The sequence below is a fragment of the Hyperolius riggenbachi genome, chromosome 6 (genome assembly GCF_040937935.1).
Source record: "Hyperolius riggenbachi isolate aHypRig1 chromosome 6, aHypRig1.pri, whole genome shotgun sequence".
In the NCBI taxonomy this organism is placed as follows: Eukaryota; Metazoa; Chordata; class Amphibia; order Anura; family Hyperoliidae; genus Hyperolius; species Hyperolius riggenbachi.
This window is the reverse complement of record NC_090651.1, coordinates 163840696-163859464: the sequence shown is the minus strand read 5'-3', so window position 1 is coordinate 163859464 and position 18769 is coordinate 163840696. Positions and strand designations below refer to the sequence as shown.

Sequence of the window (18769 nt, the reverse complement as noted above, 5' to 3'; positions counted from 1 at the left end):
TATAATTTTCCTCATTTATATAGCCCTGACATCTTCCCCAGCGCAACTGTCCACTCAGGGGCTCACAATCTAATCTTTACAACAGTGATTAATACATTATTAGTACACAATGCTAGGAATACACGTTTCGTGTTTTAGCCGATTAGATGGTTCAACTGATAATTTCCAACATGTCCGATTTCCCTTTCGATTCTTTTGCTGCTCGATTTCTGATAGAAGTGAATGGAAAACGAGCGGAAGATAAGAGAATCAACTGCAGAATCGAGTGGCAAAAATGATCGAGAGCAGAAACAAACAGTGTATTCCCAGCATAATAGGCTAGGTCCAATTTTAAAGGAAAGCCAATTAACCTTATCCTTGTTTTTGGGATGTGGGTGTGAAGTTTCCTGGAGAACATACAAACTCAGTGCAGATAGTGCTCTGGCTGGGATTCCAATTAGGGACCCAGCTCTACTATGACATCTTTTTAGTGAAGTGCATGATTCCCTCCTGAAGCAAAGCAATTCCACACCATGGTGATGGTCCTAACGCCATTTCTGTTTTACATAGTGGCTTGAGTTAGAATGTAAACCCTTGTTTAGGGCTCAAATCCTACATCAAAGACAAAAGCCCAGTACATTGTCCAGCTGACATGCAGTATGAGATCCAGGGCTCTGGAGAAAGGAGTTAGAGACATTTGAGTCCTAACTACTAATACATTTAAATTGCAATGAAAACAAAAATACAATGAGTTCAAATGTCTCATTTCACAAAAATACCCTCTATAGGTGTACTGTTATTTTTCCCTGACTAGTTCAGATACATTTTTTTTTTTAAAGAGATCTGTATCATGTAAGAGTACAGTGCTAAATGATCTCCACTTGAAAGTGGTCATTGAACAACCAATTTACCTATAAAAAGTAGACAGCACTGTGCAGTTGAAGGAACGTGGGAAACATTAAACTTGAGGACCTTTTTCTGATAGAGAAGGTAGAGAACTAAAATATTCATGGGTTTTATAGTGGTTGGGATTTGTTAGACACAATCGATGAGTTTAAAAAGGTGGCCACTAACAATACCATTTTATGAATGATTGTTTGCAAACTTCTTCATGTGAACGATTGGAAATGATTGTTTGGGACCACTAATGGACAAAGCAATCCGATCAGATCTATGAAATCGATCCATTTTTTTAGATTTCATTAATCTGATTGGATTGGTTAGATTTGTCCTTTAGTGGTTCCAAACAATCATTTCCGATCGTCCATACGAAGAGTCGTTTGTAAACGATCGTTAATTGTATCGTTAGTAACCACCTTTACAGCGGTTCCAGCCTCACCTTGGTTTATATAAGCCACAGTGAAACAGACAATGGCTTGTTGCTGCAAAGGTAGGAAATTCATTGGCTTGCTCCCCACCACGCAATTCTTTATGGTGTTTCTTCTACACAGATACACAACACTACTCACTGTGGCTGTTCCATGCTTTGCGGTCCAGAAATTAGAGGTGACCAAGTGGAGAAGGGAAAAAAAATAGAAACTATGATCGTTAATGAACTTAGCAGTTCCCAGAAAAATGTTGGACATAGCAGCTGGTACTGTATTTTGCTCTATTACAAAATATAATGCACAAATAAAAATGCCAAAAGATGCTTAGAGTTCGAACATAAATTTATTTTGCCATAAGATTAAATCAGAAGTCCTGACCAGCATAAAATTTGCTGAGAAAATCAGTAGGACGTGGACTTTCAGTTTCATGGAAGTATCGCATTATATGGGTAGTTTGCTTCCAGACTTTTATTGTCTCTTCTAATTCCATCTTCCCCTAAAAAAAAAACAAAAAACATTTTTCAAATCATAGATGAAACTATACAAAAAACAAAAAAAGTCAGAATTCTGAAAACCTTGATCTGATATATAATACCCTACAGTTCCACTGGAATACACCTTGAAGAATAAGGTGGTGGTGGTGGTGCTGTCCCCCTCTGTAAGCTGGTCAACTCAGTGAATCCCCAGCCACTGTGCATACCCAGTGCTGGGCGCATGCCTCCTCGATCATGCTCTTATGGCTGGGAGCATTGTGTGTAGTAGCAGTGTTTAGTTACTGTGCAAGCCCAGAACTCTCCTGGCTATGGAAGGAGGCATGGGGAGTCCTGTAGTCACGCATAGGCGTGCAAGATGCGTTGGGTGGTTAGGAGAAGGTTGTTGAAGGAGCAGGGTGGGCAAACTGGTATGTATCTGCTGATTAGGCTAGAGAAGTAAGTCAGACAGTGTACAGTTTTGTAGGCCGAGCCAGTGGAGGGCTTTGCATGGAGGAGAGGCCAGACAGGAGGGTGTTGCAATAGTCCAGGTGGGAGAGGATTAGGGCATGAACAAGGAGTTTGGCAGTATCCAGGGTCAAGAACGGGCGGATCTTAGAGATATGGATTCAGAGAGAGAGGCCTCACAAAGGGTCTTGCAGTAGTGCAAGTGGGAGATTATGAGGGCATGGACTCTCACCCAGTTTGGCAGCGTCTGGGGTCAGGAAGGGGCAGATCTTGGAGATATTGCATAAATGGAAATCGTGGGCCCTATTAATGCTTTGGATGTTGGGGATAAAAGAGGACAGAGTCCAGTGTGACATCCAGGCAGCGGGAGGAATATGAAAGCAGACATAAAGAGAAACTTTAATCAAGGATTGAACTTCCTTCCAATCAGTAGCCAATAACCCTTTCACACGAGAAATACCTTTAGCCATAAACTCTGAACAAGCATGCAGATCAGTTGTTTCTGACTTAAAGAGGTACTGTTACTAAGGATTGAACTTCATCCCAATCAGTAGGTGATACTTCCTTTGCTACGAGAATCTTTACCTTTTCTCAAAGATCATCAGGGGGTTCAGAATGGCTGATATTGTGGTGGATCCCCTTTCCCGTGTGATGTCAGGACCTGACAGTTTTCTGCCTCTGAACCTTGTTGCATTGTGGGAAATAAATGCATTTGTCAATTGCCAAGCAAGCAGTATCTCCCTCTGTGCACATGTATATCTATAAGGCCTCATTCACGCCTAAAAACGCACGCTATTTGTGCTCTTTTTTTCCCCTCCCGGCGCTCCATTGCGTGCTGCTTTTATGGTAAAAACGCTTTTCTAAGCGCTTTTGTAATTCTCTCCCTGACGCAAGTCAGGAAATAAACTCTTTGACCCAGAAAATAATAAATACAATGTATTTAAACCAGGGCTGTGGAGTCGGTGCAAAAATTTTCCACCTCTGACTCCTCAGTTTATGAAACCACGACTCCAACTCCGGGTACCCAAAATTGCTCCGACTCCTTAGTCTAAAGCTCAACACACACCATACAATCTTGGTTGTTCAATCTTACCACTTTCATGTAGTATAAGAGCTTATCCAATCAATCATTCAAGGTATTTTCAATCTGTTGGCCCTTCTACTACATAGATTTGGTAAATCTGTACAACCAAGATTGTATGGTGTGTGTTGAGCATTATACTTACCAGGGCAGTGGATTTTGTACAAAAATCATCCGACTACAGACTCGGAGTCGCTGATTTTAGAAACTGAGGAGTCTAACTCCGACTCTGGGTGCCCAAAATTACTCAGACTCCTAATGCTCATGCATTAGCTGCACAGAGCTCATAGAGATTCATTGCACCAGCGTTTTGTGGGCAATTTTAAAAATCGCCTGCGCTTGAAAAAAGGCCGAAAACACCCCTAGTGTGAATGAGCCCACTAACGCAGTTGTGTCTGCTTTTCAGTTACACATCAATGTTACAGATGCTGATAAGCACACAGAAGCAGACAACTGCTTTAGTAGGCTCAGGCTCTAAAAAACAACCTTTTAGCCTATGGTAATGTTAGTGGGTGCGGTATAGATAATTGCAGTTGGTGCTGTCTTTTTTTTTTTTCTCGTCTGCCAGTAGTAAGGATGAGGACATGCAGACTTATTGTGGATCAAACAACATGAACAAATTACATGGCAAATATCAAACATTTTTTGATCTACTATTTAACTTCTCACTTTGCAGTGTACGGAATTATTTTTTCCCCTTTTCGCTTAAGTTCCTCCAAGCCTGACTGGATTAGCTGTATGCTCGTTTCAGGTGTGTGTGATTAGGATACTACTGCATCCAAGCAGATCAGCACTGTCAGGCAACTGGTATTGTTTACAAGGAAATCAATGTGACAGCCACCATATGCTTCTCACTTTAGTTGTATTTTCAAGAATAAATTATTCAGGGCACCCATTATCTTGGTTTCAGCATCAAAAGCCACTTATATTTATATATTGCTGTATATTAGTTTGTAATCTCACCCTCCCAGTGATGATTAGCCTAGGTAATTATGTTACACAGCCTTCTACCCCAAAGCACTTTGGGAAACCAGGTAGCGGATCCATACTGTGCATTCATGAGTCCGGTTTTGTCCATGCGAAGCATAGATGTTCCAGTCTTCAGAATTACTTGGAGATGAAAGTACTTCCAAATACTGAAGAGTCCTAAAGGCGCAAATTCTGAGCAGGGGACAGTGGTGGAACCAGAGCACAGAGAGAGGACTGGGAAAGTTCTATGGGATTCTGAGCCTTCCATCTTATATATTTAGACTTAAGCGAGACTCGTTTCAGGGTTGCCAAGCATATCTGTAACTTTCCAGCCCTCCTATGCCCATTCTGTGCTGCACTGGACCCTCTGATCTTCAACATTAAAAAGTAGTAGACTGCTCACTGTCACGCTCCTCCACATGCACAAGCCCGGCTACACTACACAGTTGCAAAGTACGGCCTGTGCACAAGCAGCTGCATGCTACTGCACAGACATGAGCCCACTGGCGCCTGCACAGTGCAGCCATGCTTAAGCATAGAAATTAGCGTAGCTGAAAAGATGAGGGTCTTGGCCAGCATCAAAGGATTTGCGGAGGATCGAAAAAGCCTCTGCAACATTAATTTTTAAGATTCAGGTTTATATTAAAGCACACTCACAAGCAGAAGTTTTCCTATATCTGTGTATGCATTGCTGCAAAGTGAATTTATCCTAGCAGAAGCTGCTTCATTAGCCGATATCATTTTGAAACTTTGAGCCCCTATTTAAATTAACTTTTCTAGCCAAGTTGATGGCTTTTGCACATGTGTGCGTAGTACTGTGCTGAACACTCCCAGGCACATGCTCTCACACATGCACCACAGAAGCCGCCGATCTGGCCAGCTCCGAGGGGACAGCAGAAGAATGGTTGCCAGCGATTAGGGACGCAGAGACTTCAAGGGACTGGAGGAAGCCCCAGATAAGTAGAGCAGCATTGATTTAAAGCTCATGTTTCCATTAACCACTTAAGCCCACAGGGTTGTTTATTTTTTGCATCTGAGCAACTTTCACCTCCCATTCATTTGCCAATAACTTTATCACTACTTTATCACAATGAATTGATCTATATCTTGTTTTTTCTGCCACCAATTAGGCTTTCTTTAGGTGATACATTTTTGCTAAGAATTAATTCTAAATCCATTTTAACAGGAATATTAAGAAAGAAATGGAAAAAAATTGCTCAGTTTTGCCATTATGGTTTGAAATTAATACATGCTACCGTAATTAAAACCTAAGCATTTTATTTGCCCATTTGTCCCGCTTATTACATCATTTAAATGAATAATACATTTGCATCCATCACTATTTAGAAGCCCATGATTTAAAGAATTATATTACTATACTCTTTTGACGTGCATGTTTAAAAAGTTCAGACCCTTAGGTAACTATTTATTTTTTGTCTGTTTTGTTATTGTAATTTTTTTTTATTTTTTTGTATTAAAAATGTTGTGGGTAATTTTTGGTGTGGGAGGTAAACACATTTTTTTATATATTTAAAATTAGCTACTTATTAAAAAATGGATGTGCTAGTTTTGCTATTGGCCACAGTGAAAAAGTCCTGGAAGCGTGATCGTACGCTTCCAGGAAGAAGAATGAGGACAGGAAACTTTTTGTAACTCAGAAAAAACGCAGCCTCTGATTAGAGGTTGTCGGTTTTTCTGCGGGGGGCTTTGATCAATGAATGGGATCTATAATCCCATTCATTGATCGCTGGGCTAACGGCCGGCGGCAGCGGGAGTGCGCGCAGCCTATCTGGACGAGAATGTTTGTCCAGATAGGCTCAAAGGATACCCGAGGTGACATGTGACATGATGAGATAGACATGGGTATGTACAGTGCCTTGCACACATAACTATGCGGTGTTCCTTTTTTTCTTTCTCTACCTGAAAGAGTTAAATATCAGGTATGTAAGTGGCTGACTCAGTCCTGACTCAGAAAGTGACTACAGTGTGACCCTTACTGATAAGAAATTCCCCTTTTTATCTTTCCTGCTCTCAGAAGCCATTTTCTGCTAGGAAAGTGTTTTATAGTTGGAATTTCTTATCATTGAGGGTCACACTGTAGTCCCTTCCTGACTGTGTCAGGACTGAGTCAGCCACTTGCATACCTGATATTTAACTCTTTCAGGCAGAGAAAGAAAAAAAAAAAAGGAACACAGCATAGTTATTTGTGTGCTTGGCACTGTACATACACGTCTATCTCATCATGTCACTTCGGGTATCCTTTAAAGGGAAGGTCCAAGCAAAAAAAAAAAAAAAAAAAAAGAGTTTCACTTACCTGGGGCTTCTACCAGCCCCATGCAGCCATCCTGTGCCCTCGTAGTCACTCACTGCTGCTCCAGTCCCCCGCTGGCAGCTTTCTGACCTCGGAGGTCAGGGCCGAATTGCGTACATTTTTACACATTCCCGCTAGTGCAGGAACATTAACGCATACATTTTTACGCGTTAGTGGTGCAACGAGTAAATTTTTGTTCCTGCACTAGCTAGAATGCGTAAAAATGTATGCAATGTGGCCCTGACCTCCGAGGTCAGAAAGCTGCCAGCGGGGGACTGGAGCAGCAGAGAGTGACTACAAGGGCACAGGATGACTGCATGGGGCTGGTAGAAGCCCCAGGTAAGTAAAACTCATTTTTTTTTTTTTGCTTGGACCTTCCCTTTAAAGATCTTTGAACATTGAGTGGGAGCTGTACACATGCTAGATTATTTGCCAAAAAAAGACCTAAATGGCTACTTTGAACAAGGTCAGTGTAGCGTGTTTACAAGGCTCTAAATCTTGTCAAAGACATCTTTGTCTGTAGCGTTGTTTTTTTTCTAGTTTAGCTTGTGAAGCGGGGAAAAACAGAAATAAATCACCCCCTTAATATCTACATTTTACTGATTCGTTTGCAACTGGAAATAAAGACACCAAAAATGATCTTCCAGCTGTTTACGTATTGCAAATTGGACTAGCCTTTACTTATTGCAAATTGTGAAACCCAAGTGAAAGATAGAATGGCCCCATATAAGAAACAAAAAATAAAAACTATATTACTTGTAAAGCCAATCAAGTGTAGTTCTACACTTCTGTATTAACTAACTTCTCGCACAACACTAGAGTGTCACACCTGTTTGCAGGTGAAAGTTTGATGCTCACAGCTGTGTATATGCATACATAAAGTACTTGCATACTTTTTGCAAGTTGGTAACCAAATTACTGAAGACAAAAGGTCAGGTAACTGGCATTTTTGAAAACTGAAATGAAAAAGGTAAAGGCCTCCATATTCCTGTGGACCCAAACGCTTGCACTGGACAGAAGAGAAATGCACCCTGTATGTATTTAGAGTTTACCCTGCCTGATTCCCTCTCATCTGTGTCTAATCACAAGTTGTAAATTTGATCCATAAGCTGTGTCAGCTGATTGCCATGGCAGAGAGGCTAATTTGAAAACACCAGATGTTCACAATATTTCTGGTTCCATGAAAGCAGGAAGTAGATACACTGAAGATTTATCGCAGGATTTATATCAACTGTCAAAAAAATAAATTTCTTTAACCGATTCCGGCACGACGCAGTACAAATCTACGGCGGGCAGGGGGCGCTGCGGTCCTGACCGGACGCATCTTCTACGTCCCATTCGACCGCACGCCTCCGCCATTCCCGTCGCGTTCAACCCGCCGAAATTCGCATGCTCTGCCGCCTCTATGACGGCAGAGCACTGTGAGCCGGGCAGGAGCAGTTTTCATTGGCTCCTGGCCCTGTCTTTCATGTAAGCAGCTCCCATTGGCTTACATGGGAAAACAGGGTCAGGAGCCAATGAGAGCGGCTCCTGACCCGCTCACATGACTCTTCCGTCAGACGAAAGAGTCTGTATCCTAAGGGTCCCGGTGAGCAGCGTAAGGTGCGGCGATTCATCAGGAATTTGTCGGGATTGGACCAGCGGTCTCTGGTCCTTAGGTGCCCGGAGACCGCTGGTCCGAAAGTGGTTAAAAGGTTATTATGCTATTGCGTATCTTTTAGAGTAGAGAGGAAGTTTTGAGTTTAGGTCCGCTTTAACACACATTACCAAACAGGACAAGATTCAACATGATTTTTATGCTGTTACCTGCACAAACACTAAGCCCACTCAGTAAAATGGTCAGATTAATCAAATCCAGTACAAGTAAAACTAGTTCAAATGCATAGTATATGCCCAGATCAAGGAATACAATTGGTCCCTCTGTGCATCTGCTCCATTTCTGTACCCTTTCTCTTGCACTAGTTTTGATAAATCATCTGTGTACTATGAGGTGTTCCTTTCCATGGCTTCCTTAGGTCTCCACCTGTGTTTAGTGACAGAGAAAACAAGACCTTACCTTGATTACAAGAAGATCAATCACTCTGGGATCTGTGACATGTGCATTCTTCTGGAACATTTCTCTAACCTTGTCACGACCTTGTTTCACACTGATGTCCAACTGATACAAATGTACTGCAAGACACGAGGCGATGACATTACACATTAAAATGGCTTCAAACCATTAAAAAAAAAAAAACAAAAAAAAAAAAACCCTGCATGCCACCAACATAATTTAATAGTCTACAATACTACAGTTATCCCTCTAATGGTGCCCATCCATGGTGCAATTTTTTCGATTAGATAATTTAGTTTGATTATTCCATTACATCGAATATAAAGATTTTTCCAATATGTCAGAACGGATTTTTAGATTTAAAAAAAAAAAAAAAAAAATTACTTTCATTTGATTCTGGAAAATCGAACGTTTTTATTGTACCGTGTATAGGCACCATAACTCAAATGTCTAAAAATGAGACTCTTAGTTTTGCTATACCTCACAATAAAGTTGATGCGCTGGCACAGAAGTGTGATAGTTGGGAGACAGGCAAAGATATTTACTTTGTTATACCTGTGTAGCGTTTCCTCCAGTATGGCTCTGCTTACCTTATTCCTGTACCAGGGATGTGGAGTCGGAGTTGGAGCAATTTTGGGTACCCGGAGTCAGTGATTTCATAAACTGAGGAGTCGGAGTCAGGAGTTGGATGATTTGTGTACAAAATTCACAGCCCTGGTAAGCATTAGACTTATGGTACGTACACACTTGCGACTATGGTCTTTTTAACAGCAGCTTAAAGATCGGTCTGCCGACAATCGTGTAAAGAACTTTACCAGACGATCATTAAAGAGAAACTCCGACCAAGAATTTATCTTTATCCCAATCAGTAGCTGATACCCCCTTTTACATGACAAATCTATTGCATTTCACAAACAGACCATCAGGGGGCGCTGTATGACTGATATTGTGGTGAAACCCCTCCCACAAGACGCTCTGAGTACCGCGGTACTCTGGGCAAACTGCCACAATGTAACAAGACTCACAGACAGGAAATGGCTGGTTACAGCTGTCTGTAACAGCCAGAACAGCTAGAAATAGCTACATAACCTGCCCACAGTAACAATGTCACCATGTAATACATGTCAGAATATGAATCTGGGAGAGGAAAGATTTTACAATGAGCAAACACTGACTAAATTATTTATACATAATTGTAAAAATGAAGCACTTTTTTTATAACATTATTTTCACTGGAGTTCCTCTTTAAGTACGACGAACGAACGATACCGGCACGATGAGAAAATCCAACAGGACGGATCGTATGGAGCGACAATAGTTACAAAACTATAGTGTCTACAGACATCGTCCGAGAACGATCGTTACAAGGGCCAATGCGCCTGCGTTGGATTCTGCCCAGCTTCCGTACTTCCTGTGTAGCACGGCCCATAAAGATTGTTACATTATAAATTTCAAATAAAACTTTGTTTTCAAGTTATCATATTTTTTTTTATCTGTTTTTAATTTTATATAAATATGTACGCAGCATTTCCCTCTGATCGTTCTTTTCTGCGAGAACGATCGTTAAAATGTGAAATGATGATCGCTGCATTCCAATCGTTCCAAGATTGTTCATCTGGTAACTATCGTTCCTTGCAAACGATTGTTATCGCAAGTGTGTACGTACCATCAGGAGTCGGAGTCATTTTGGGTACCCGGAGTCGGAGGTCTCATAAACTGAGTCGTCGGAGGATTTTTGTACCGACTCCACAGCCCTGCCTGTATCTAATCAATATGAGTGCTGTGACATGAAAACTGCAGTTCAGCTAAACAAAAAGTTGCTATTTTACCAATCTGCTTTAACTTCATTTTGAATAAAAAAATATGAATGTCTATTCATGAGCATTTATTCAAATCTGCTTAGCGTGACTTCCATATTTAATTTGCTTTTTAAATTACTATATTAGACATTGAGCAAATTGCTAAGTAAGGGCTCGGTCACACTAGAGGCTTTTTTTTTATTTTGTAAGCGCAGGCGGTTTGTACAAATTGCCCTAAAAGCGCTTACACTATGGTTTCCAATTAAATAGTTCTCATTGGGGCTTTCCGTTTGCTTGCTTCTGACAAGTGCTGCATGTACCATTTTCAGGGCAATTTGCCCTGAATTGAAGGTATAGGAGAGAGAGAAAAAAATAAAATATTGCAAAGCGCTTGAAAAAGCGATTTGTATAGCGATTTCCCCAGCACATTGTGCTTATTCATTCCCGGGGGCAAAGTAATCACTTCATGACTGACGTCAGGATGGGATTTAACCACTTCACAACTGAGGGTTTTTACCCCTGGAGCACCAGAGCAATTTTCACCTTTCAGCGCTCCTTCCATTCGTCTATAACTTTATCATTACTTATCGCAATGAAATGAACTATATCTTGTTTTTTTCGCCACCAATTAGGCTTTCTTTGGGTGGGGCATTATGCCACGAATTATTTTATTCTAAATAGGTTTTAATGGGAAAATAGGAAAAAATGTGGGGGAAAAACAAAATCTTTATTTTGCAGTTTTCGTCCATTATAGTTTTTAAATTTTGCATGCTACTGTAATTAAAATCCATGAAATTTGCCCATTTGTCCCGGTTATTACACCGTTTAAATTATGTCCCTATCACAATGTTTGGCGCCAACATTTTATTTGGAAATAAAGGTGCATTTTTTTCAGTTTTGCGTCCATCCTAATTACAAGCCCATAGTTTATAAAAGTAACAGTGTTATACCCTCTTGACATAAATATTTAAACAGTTCAGTCCCTAAGGTAACTATTTATGTATTTTTTTATTGTAATTTTTTTTCTTTTTATTACAAAAAAAATAAATATAATTGGGGAGTGTGGGAGGTAATGAGGTAATTTATAATGTAAAACTATGTATTTGTATATGAAAAATGTTTTTGGGTGTAGTTTTACTATTTGGCCACAGTAATTTTCTGTGCATGCGTCCTGTAAGCGTAGGAAGTACGCTTACAGTAAGTGTTATGAGGCTGGGAAACTTTTTTTCACAATGATCGCGCTGCTCATTGCTGGGGGGCTTAGATTAATGAACGGGAACGTTTTTTCATTGATCTTCAGACGAGCGGGTGGCAGCGGGCGGTAGCGCGCGCACGAGCGAGCGGGCGGGAGCGTGGTCAGCGGCGAGGTGCGTGTATCTACACTGCTGGTGGGGAAAGGATGTTAAAAGGAGCGTAGATACACGTGCCGTGGTGGTAAAGTGGTTAAATAATTGCTCTGCTAAAGCGCACACAGTGATTTGAAAAAAATAAAATAAAAAAAATAATCGCTCAGCGAGAGCGCAACGCAATGTGAGCGAGGCCTAACCAAGATAAACTGGCTGTGGCATTTTACAAATCCTTTATAATCATACTGATACCATAATGTCCATTGATATCTCCTCTACATAATTCCCCTACCAGAGCTGTGTCAGTCAGCCTCTGTGGGCATTCCTGGAAGGGTCATAGGAGGTGAAGGAAAGCTCAGTCGTATTCATAAGTGGATTATGATTACATAACAAGATCAGCTAAATGAGTGGTCTTCTGACCTGCACATTCAAAAGCTAGTATTTATTGTCTAGCAGCACAATAAAGAAATTCTGTATAGATAATTTGGACAACAATTACAGAATTTAACAGCTAACCAGGTGTCATAGCTCACTGTAAAGCCCAATCTACATGATACGATTCTTTGTGCGACTTGATTACGATTCTATTTACGATCCGATTAAATCCAACATGTCCGATCAGGATACGATTCAATTCGATTTGCCATTGCAAAACAATGGCGAATTGAATCCCGATCTGACATGTTGGATTTAATCAGATCGTAAATAGAATCATAACCAAATCGCACAAAGTATCGTATCGTGTAGTTGGGGCTTAAATCAGCCTAGCCACAGTGACAGCTGTATTACCTCAATTCAGTAATTTAGGAGTGGAGAAATGTACATTATATGGAATTTAGGCGCCACTGTCTGTAATCCAGGAGACAGCAGGATTTGTGAGCCAGCTCAATTAACAAGAACACAATATGGCCTAGTGCACACCAGAGCGTTTCCGCTGCGGTTTGCGATCCGCTTGCGGGTGCGGATCCGCTAGGGTAATGTATTTCAATGGGCTGCTGCACACCAGAGCGGGAGGCGTTTTGCAGAAACGCATACTCCCGGGCTGCTGCAGATTTTGGATTGCGGATGCGTTTCTGCCTCAATGTTAAGTATAGGAAAACGCAAACCGCTCTGAAAAACGGCACTTCAGGGCGGTTTTGCCGGCGTTTTTGTTACAGAAGCTGTTCAGTAACAGCTTTACTGTAACAATATATGAAATCTGCTACACCAAAACCACTACACAAAACCGCAAAACGCTAGCTGAAACGCTACAGAAAAATAAGAAAAAGCGTTTCAAAATCTGCTAGCATTTTGCGGATCTGCTAGCGGTTTTTGGTGTGCACCAGGCCTTTCAGAAGAACGCAAAAAGTTAGGTGCCAGGCATAGTGGGCCATAAGTGCACCCTCCTCATCCCCGAAGGGCCACACTGTTACATTCAGAAACAGATACAGTTTATTTTGAGCAATAAACAATTTCTATGTTAAGCCAATTTGTGAAAAATGTAAGAAAAAAAAGAAATGGGTTTAAAAAGTTTAAGTTGAAAATTTGGGTGCCGCCATAGGGTTCCAATAAATTTAATTGGAAAGGAAGAAAAATTTGGCCACCCGATAAATATCAGGATTCCTTACTGATAAATTTAATGGAACCATGTGGCAGCGCCCACATTTTCCTCGCTAGCGGGGTGTGGGGTTTATGCATCAGGAAGGGCGTTTGTGCAAAACTATTCTCCCATTGACTTGCATTACAATTGCCGCAATCATATTTTTCTAAATATTTTAATGCAAGTCAGTGTAAGCATGTTTTTAAAAATGGAAACTGCTTTCTATCTGCACACTACTCTGGGATTGTTGGATTAACTAAAAAGCACTGGGCAGTGAAATCTATGCTTCCTGTAAGCTGCTGCCTGATCGCTGAAGGAATTGCCTGTGACTTGCTAGTGCATGGCTGCAACACTACAGTATCATCCAGGCTGCACAGAAATGAGGACAGAAGAGCACACTCTCAGTTCTGTACCTGCATTAAAGAGAAACTCCAACCTAGAATTGAACTTTATCCCAATCAGTAGCTGATACCCCATTTTACATGAGAAATATGATGCTTTTCACAAACACACCATCAGGGGGCACTGTATGACTGATTTTGTGCTGAAACCCCTCCCACCAGAAGCTCTGAGTACCGCGGTACTCTGGGCAAACTGCCACAATGTAACAATGTTCACAGACAGGAATTAGCTGTTTACAGCTGTCTCTAACAGCCAAAACAGCTAGCACCAGCTACATAACTGTGAGGATCCGCTCGGCTGCCTGCGCAGGCAGGCCGCCTTTTGACCACTGTTCAGGTCTGCATTCTGCAGGTCTCTGGAAGAGAGATCTTTTGTCAGTTTGGCAGCTTGCTGCTGAGGAATTTGAATACGTTTGTCATGCAGATTGCCTAGCCACATCTTTTGTAGGCTTGCTCTATATATACCATGTGATATCACAGACCTGGGCTGGTCATATGGGTTAGTCCTGTAAAACACTCTTGGAGTGTCAGCCTTGCTCTTTGTTTAAAGATTAGCCTAGAGTAATTCCTGGGACTGCACTAGGCAGGTTCCCTAGTGCAGTTAGGATTGCATATCTGTTTTGTTTGTCTGTTGCGATTGTTCTGTCCCAGCAGTGGTCAACAGGAAGTCGTTCTGATCTTTGTTCTTGGAGTATAGCTGGAGCAGCGGTTGCTACCAGCTATCTCCTCTATCTGTCTTCCTGGATCGCACTCGTCTTGCGCTAGTCCTGTGGATCCGTCTGATCTCCATCTCTCTTGCTGTACTTGGATCGCACTCGCTCTGGCGGAAAGAGCAGTGGATCGTATCTCTCACTTATTCCTGTTTCCGTGTATCTGTCTTGTCTGCTACGAACGCTTGCTGGAGGCTCGGTGAGGTAACCGTTAAGCAAGCGCTCGCGTCCTCTGTTTCATGTTTGTCTGTCGGTGGTTAGTTAGGCGTGCTTGTCTCTGTTGTGCTTATCACGCGGAGACCGCGCATAAACGCGTGCACTGTTGCAAATGAGTGCGGTGTTCGCGTTTAGTTAGCGTTTGTTATTTTCCTTATCTTCTCATTGTATGATTTGCTGTGCTTTTGCTACTCTCGTGCTCTGCCTTGCTGTAGCCTTGTGTCACCTCTGGCAATCGCCTCTCCCGCGATTGCGTTCCTACTTCATATCTGCTGTTGTGTATGCACCGTCGCGGGTTGGCAACTAGTTTGGTGCACACACATACAATCTGTCCCTTTGCTCAATCTCTTTCGCAATCGCTTCTCAGGCGATTGCATTCTCACTCGGTTTCCTTTGTTGTGTGTCCGCCGTCGCAGGTTGGCGGCTAGATTGGTGGACATACATACATTCCTCATCTGTGCTTATTCGGTCTTGTGTCGCTGTTAGCAATCGCCATCTCTGGCGATTGCCTTCTCACTTTATCTTCCTGGTTGTGTGTTCATCGTCGCAGGGTGGCGACTGGATTGGTGGACACACATACCCTCTGTCGCTTTGATCTCTCTCGTTCAGGGCGATCTTGCCCTGCGTTTCTTCCCTTCGTACAATTCCTGTCTGGCGTCTGTGGCAGGGCAGAGGAGCTGTTCCTCTGCACTTCACAGCTCCACCTGTCGACAGGAATTTCCCTCTACAGGTGCATTGCACCTTTTGCTGGGTTCCCTCAAATTACACGCTTGTGGAGGATTTCCACAGTGTCAGCGCACGTCTTGTGCGCTAATCACGGAGAGAATTCCACAATCGTTACAATAACCTGCCCACAGTAAAAATGTCACCATGTAATAAATGTCAGAATGTGAATCGGGGAGAGGAAAGATTTTACAATGAGCAAACACTGACTAAATCATTTATACATAATTATGGTAAAAATGAAGCACTTTTTTTTTACTACATTATTTTCACTGGAGTTCCTCTTTAAGGGCTTGCTCACACTACGAGCGTTTCCGATTTTTTTTAAAGTGCTGGCGATTTTAGAAATCGCCCCAAATAGCGCTTGTACAATGATTTCCTATGAGAGTGTTCACATATGCGCGTTTTGATTTTATTAAAATTGCAAACGTGCTACATGTACCATTTTCTGAGAGTTTCTGCTCAATGGAAGGTATAGGGAAATTGCAAGCACTTGAAAAAGTGCTTTGAATTGCGATTTCCTGAGAGCTTTTAAGAATACATACATTGTATTTTCTCTTTTCCGGATCAAAGAGTTCACTTCCTGACTGATGTCAGGAAGCAAATAAACTAATTGCTGAGCAAAAGCGCTTTTCTAAGTGCAAAGCGCAGGGAAACGCACTCTATAAATCACTCAGCACTGGCGATTTATGATGTGAACAAAGCCTAAGTGGTGAGAGCTAGGTTTCCTGTGTGAGCTGTTGCATGATTACTGCACGCAAATCCCTGCAGATTGAGCTCTGTGCATTTTAAACTAGCTTAGACATTGTCTGTGCTCACTTGCTGAAGCACTGAAGAGAAAAAGTGACTCCTAATTATAAACTGAATTAAGATCCAGTACTACAGTGTTGTGGAGTCGGTACAAAAATCATCCGACTTCTCAATTTATAAAAACACCAACTCCAGGTATCCAAAATTGCTCCGACTCCTCAGTCTAATTTTTACAAAGGCTAGGAGTCTGATTTGTACAAAGGCTATGGATTTGGTTAAAAAAAAATCATCCGACGTCTCTGTCTATTGAAACCACTGATTTGACTCCAGGTACCCAAAATTGCTTTGACTCTGACTCCACAGCCCTGTGCTTGGGTATGACAATTTCTGATAAAATAAACTTCTGATATAGTAAACTACTTTTCCCGGCCACTTGGAGTTTACTATAAAGGGGGATTATACTGTAACTAGACATAAGCCCGCCCGTTTACAAACAGGCATCCAGGGCTCGGCCACAACCGTGCACGGCTGCGCTCCCCGATGCGCACACATGGCCGTGCCCCGTCCTCTGCACCCGTCCTCTTGCTGTTCCAAGTAAACAAGAATAATAGAGGCGCCAAAATAGGATAAAAAAATTAAAAAGAGGCGCTCTGGCTTTACATTGATCTACAATTGTGGTCTCCTTTCTCGATTGCCTGATGAAGCGGGATGTTGGCCCGCGAAACGCGTTGCATCATATTTTGGAAATTGCTTTTGAAATAAATACAGTTGTAAAATTAACGGCTGAATTTGGCCTTGTCATTTATGTACTTGAGGGAGGTGAATCCACCCATGTCCCTCCTTTTAGACGATTTTTAATTGTTTTATCCTATTTTGGTGCCTCTATTATTCTTGTTTACTTATATACTTAGTCCACCCTTGGTGGAGGGGTGTATCCCCAATTTTTTTCCTGTCTATAGAGATCCACTTTTTAAACCTGAGTGGGGTCAGGTGATAATTCTCCCCACTTCCCGTTTTAGTGGTCGCCTGTGTGGTGACCCTTGTTTGTGAGTATAATCTTAATTGCATACATTCTTCAGATTCTGTGAACATACTACACTAGATTGGGCTCTCGGTTCTTCCTTGTTTTTCAAAGCATCTTCTTGCTGTTCCAAGTTCGCCTGTGTGCTGTGATTGGGAGTATTTTTTTTTTATTCTCATTGCTTCTGCAAACAATGTTTGAAGTGTACCCGAGCCGAAGCTCAGGTACAAAATCAGATACTTAAAGAGAGGGAATCCTCAGGATCTGGCTTCCCTTGGTGGACTGCTGTTCCCCATCACTGAGCAATTAGTGGCAAGGCATTCCCCTTGAAGATGCTAATCCTATCAGGGCTACACCACTCCTCTTCCACAGGCTTGAGCCCGCCGGGGCATGCGCAGTAGCACGGAGCCACGGGCTCCAAGCTACTGCGCTTGCGTGAAGTCGAGCTTCTAATGGACGTCCATAAATGTGGAAGAGAAGCTGCATGGCCATGAGGGCTGTGATCGGCAACGGGGAACTTCTGACAACTAAGGAAAGCCTCAATGCGGAGCAGTGCTTTTCAGCGCTGCTAGATTTGGGCGCAGCCGGCGCCTCCATAGACTTCAATAGGAATCACTCCTATTGAAGCGCTCAGTGAGTAACGTCGGCTCCTTCAGAAGATGGAGCCGAGGTTGCTTAAAAACATAATAATTCGGCCTCCAGCGATCGCTGGAAGCCAAATTATTTCATTCCCTCACTATCCATGGCGGCCTGGAGGGGGAATAGTAATTAAATCGGCCCGGACTTGTGCAGAAGCAGGATCAGCTATATACCGCTGGTACAGGTTTATCATAACAGAAGTTCTATTATATCTGGGTTTACTATACCAAGCGTTACTCCCATATACTCGTAAAAGGTGCTTGGCTGTGTCCTATATATTTAATTTACTATACCCAAATGTTTATTATATCAGAGTTTGCTATAACAAGATTATACAGTAAATATCTACTAATGGTATTAATACCCTTATGGGAAGCAAAACTAATATACTGGCGTTTGCACCCTCTAAAGCACCGTTTTTCCTCTGTGAGGGACCTGTATATAGAATGTTTATAGCAGGCTACGTCCAAGGTTAGCGGCCATGAAGGTCGGGAAGAAGCGGAGATTCAACCGATCAGTTTTACCTGTGTTGGGCACCTCCCGGTACCAAGCTCGGTACAATTCTCGCACCCTCCGTTTAGCTTCTCCAACATCTCTGCTAAAGAGTGGTTTGACAGCCCCAACTGTCCGAGTCGCTGCAGCTTTGGCAGTGGAAGCTGCCATTTTTCCTTCGCTAGACAGCTCTGCGCATGCGCACTGTCAGGAGAGCGGCCAATAACTGTTGCAGGAAGTCATGGTTCTTTATGCTCCTGCGTAATCTTCTCCTTCCTACTGTACTAGTGTACTAATCTCGACTGGCGATTTGCTAGGCGGTCTGATGGTGCCAGCTATAGTGTTTGGCTCATAATGTATATTAATGATGCATGGATAATATTCATGTATGGCATAGCTAGCGCTTATTTTGCTGTTTAGTTGTGAAATGTACG

At 42.2% G+C, this 18769-nt stretch overlaps 1 protein-coding gene across 1 annotated transcript; it reads right to left on the bottom strand.

The window, feature by feature from the left end:
- Window positions 1-1631: 1631 nt before the first annotated feature.
- On the bottom strand, window positions 1632-18540 carry LOC137521207 (NADH dehydrogenase [ubiquinone] 1 alpha subcomplex subunit 6-like). The gene is made up of 3 exons (XM_068240164.1): window positions 18368-18540; window positions 8663-8778; window positions 1632-1803 (listed from the first exon to the last, which is right to left on the bottom strand). Exons 1-3 carry the CDS (start codon window positions 18504-18506, stop codon window positions 1672-1674), a joined length of 387 nt encoding a protein of 128 aa, XP_068096265.1. The 5' UTR covers window positions 18507-18540; the 3' UTR covers window positions 1632-1671.
- Between the last annotated feature and the right edge of the window lie 229 nt (window positions 18541-18769).